The sequence below is a fragment of the Mus caroli genome, unplaced genomic scaffold, assembly GCF_978045245.1.
Source record: "Mus caroli unplaced genomic scaffold, Mus_caroli_1 scaffold_13, whole genome shotgun sequence".
Taxonomy (NCBI): Eukaryota; Metazoa; Chordata; class Mammalia; order Rodentia; family Muridae; genus Mus; species Mus caroli.
The window spans coordinates 613,129-615,546 of NW_028227268.1; the positions used below are offsets into that span (position 1 = coordinate 613,129).

Consider the following 2,418-nt stretch of genomic DNA (forward strand, 5'->3'; position numbering starts at 1 on the left):
GTCAATTCTCAAAACCTCATCTTGGCAAAAAACTTTCCTGCCTATGTATGCGTGGTGGCCAGCAGAAGCCTGTGCCACTTTGCAACGGCACATGTGGCTTCCCACACCCCAGGATGAGTGAATAGTCTCTACACCAATCGTACTTAAGACACATTTTGTTACACGTACTTACCTACAGTGGGTGTGGGTGAGTGGGTGAGCATGTGTGCACAGGTCAGCGGACAATTTTCTGGAGTCAGTTCTCTTCTACCACATGGGTTCTTTTTTTTTTTTTTTTTTTTTTTTTTGAAGGCAGTTGTGCAACTTTATTTGACATGAGCAGGTTAGTTCTCATCCACATTGACCGTCTGTAGATTTTTGAATGTGGTAACAGGCACGTAAGTCACCAGTGTGTAGAGCTTGTTTGGGGAATCCTCATCCTCATTACGTTTTCTGGACAAGCGCACTCGGATGCGATATGGAACGTTCCTTATTCCCTTGGCCCAGACGGCCTTATTGAGCCTGGTGTCAATGCGCACATCTGGTGTCCCCATTTCCTTCATGGCAAACTTCCGAATTTCTTTGAGTGCCCGAGGAGCACGCTTCTTGAAGCCCACTCCATGGATGCGCTTGTGAATGTTGATGGTGTATTCTCGGGTCACCACCTCGTTGATGGCAGAACGGCCCTTCTTCTTCTCGCCACCCTTCTTTGCGGGAGCCATTCTGCCGGGCCCAAGTAGGTACCACATGGGTTCTGAGGGTCATGAGCTTGGCAGCAAGCTCCTTTACTTTAAACCATTGTGCTGTCTTGCTGGTCCCCCAAGTGCATTTTCTTGCAACAGAAAACTGTTCACTGTTCCAGTTAGATTACAGTGGAGCTGCTGGAGCACACTTAGCCAGAAGCCAGTACATCAGGGGCACAGCCAGCCACCATGAGGACACATAATGGAGTCTGGGGGCAGGGGCTTGCATGTAGTGCAAGTACTACACACACTTGAAGCAGCCTCTTTCCTGACCATGCAAATCTCTAATAAAGAAATCTCATCCAGTGTCTACCTCATTATTCTAGCCATCTGGGGACATCATGTTGGCTGTAGGAATCATGGGCACCCAATGATTGTTCTGCAGTGGGGCTCCAAACAATCCTTGACTCACCATGAGGTCCACAGCCGATGTCAGCAACATCTGGATGGGCCACATGGGGCAGCCCCTGTCCAGTGGCAGCAGGATGTCAGTCAGAAGTACAATGGGGTGGAAGAGAAGCTTTCAGAGCTCTGGGTAATTTTAGTAGGCTCTGGACCCACCTGGGCTGATCTGCTTGGAAGGAGAGTAGGTGGATTAGGGCGAGCTGTGGGCAGAAACCAGGTAGGAAAAGCTTGAAGGTAGGCTTTCTAATGGAGGAGTGGGTACCCTGGTGATGCAGGGGTTGGGGCGGGCTGCCCAGTTATGTGTGAAAAGTATTGTCAGGGGTAGGGTGGGGCACAGGGGCAAGAGCTCTGAAAGCAGCTTCACACTAAGATGGATCTTGTGGCAGGGCGCTGATGCTTCTAGGGCATCCACAGGTTAGTTTTGCCTAAAATAGATGTTCTTTCTATAGCAAGAGAGCAACTGGAGTATGGTGATGAATTTCGGTGAGTCACCAGCCAGCACACACCCACTCTGTGCTCAGCTGTTAATTTCTATTTATTTCTCCACAGAAGGGAAGAGAAAATAGAGGGAGTTTGTTTGTACAAGCCCTTGTTTGAGATAAATGTGGTCAATCCATATTTGCAGTTCTTAGATACATTTTTATTTTGGTACCAGAGAAAGCTGCAAAAGGGATACTTTTTTATAGTCAATGAAGATAAAAATCTCATCTTATGCAAAGGTATTTCTTGCACATGGCCTGGAATTTCTCCATTTTCTACAATAAGAGAGAGCCCTCCTGCCTGAAATTAGTTCTAAGCCAGAGGAGGGGGAATGATGTCACAACACATAAACTACTCTGCAAATTATAGAGCAAGAGATACAACCCACATCTTGAAGGTCTTCAAACAGCCAAACAGTTGCGGTGTGAGCTTGAATTCCACCCCTTCCTATATACAATAAGGCAGTACATCCGCATAGAAACCTGTATAAGATAGTCCTAGCAGCTGTATGCATGATAAATGGACAAACATATTTATATAAAGAAGGAAACTCTGACCTGCATAAACCTTGAGGACATCATGCTAAGTAAAACGTACCAGACACAGGTTTCTGGAGTGAGCATTGATAGAGGTGAAAAATCTAATGGGTCTGCTGGAATTAGAGGAGGGGGATTGTTCAGTTAGTGTTTAGTGGACACAAAGTTTCAGCTTCAGCTTGGGGAGATGGACAAGTTCTAGAAACTGGTGGTAGTAATGGTTACATAATAGCATGATGTGCTTAGTGTAACTAAACAGTGGTTAAAACGGGCTG

General features: G+C 46.4%; 1 protein-coding gene across 1 annotated transcript; it reads right to left on the reverse strand.

The window, feature by feature from the left end:
- Positions 1-269: 269 nt before the first annotated feature.
- On the reverse strand, positions 270-716 carry LOC147001357 (large ribosomal subunit protein eL31). The gene has a single exon (XM_085829340.1). It carries the CDS (start codon positions 699-701, stop codon positions 324-326), a length of 378 nt encoding a protein of 125 aa, XP_085685466.1. The 5' UTR covers positions 702-716; the 3' UTR covers positions 270-323.
- Positions 717-2,418: the final 1,702 nt, after the last annotated feature.

Excerpts from the sequence above, each read along its gene's own strand:
- LOC147001357 (XM_085829340.1), bottom strand. The coding sequence starts at position 701 with ATGGCTCCCGCAAAGAAGGGTGGCGAGAAGAAGAAGGGCCGTTCTGCC.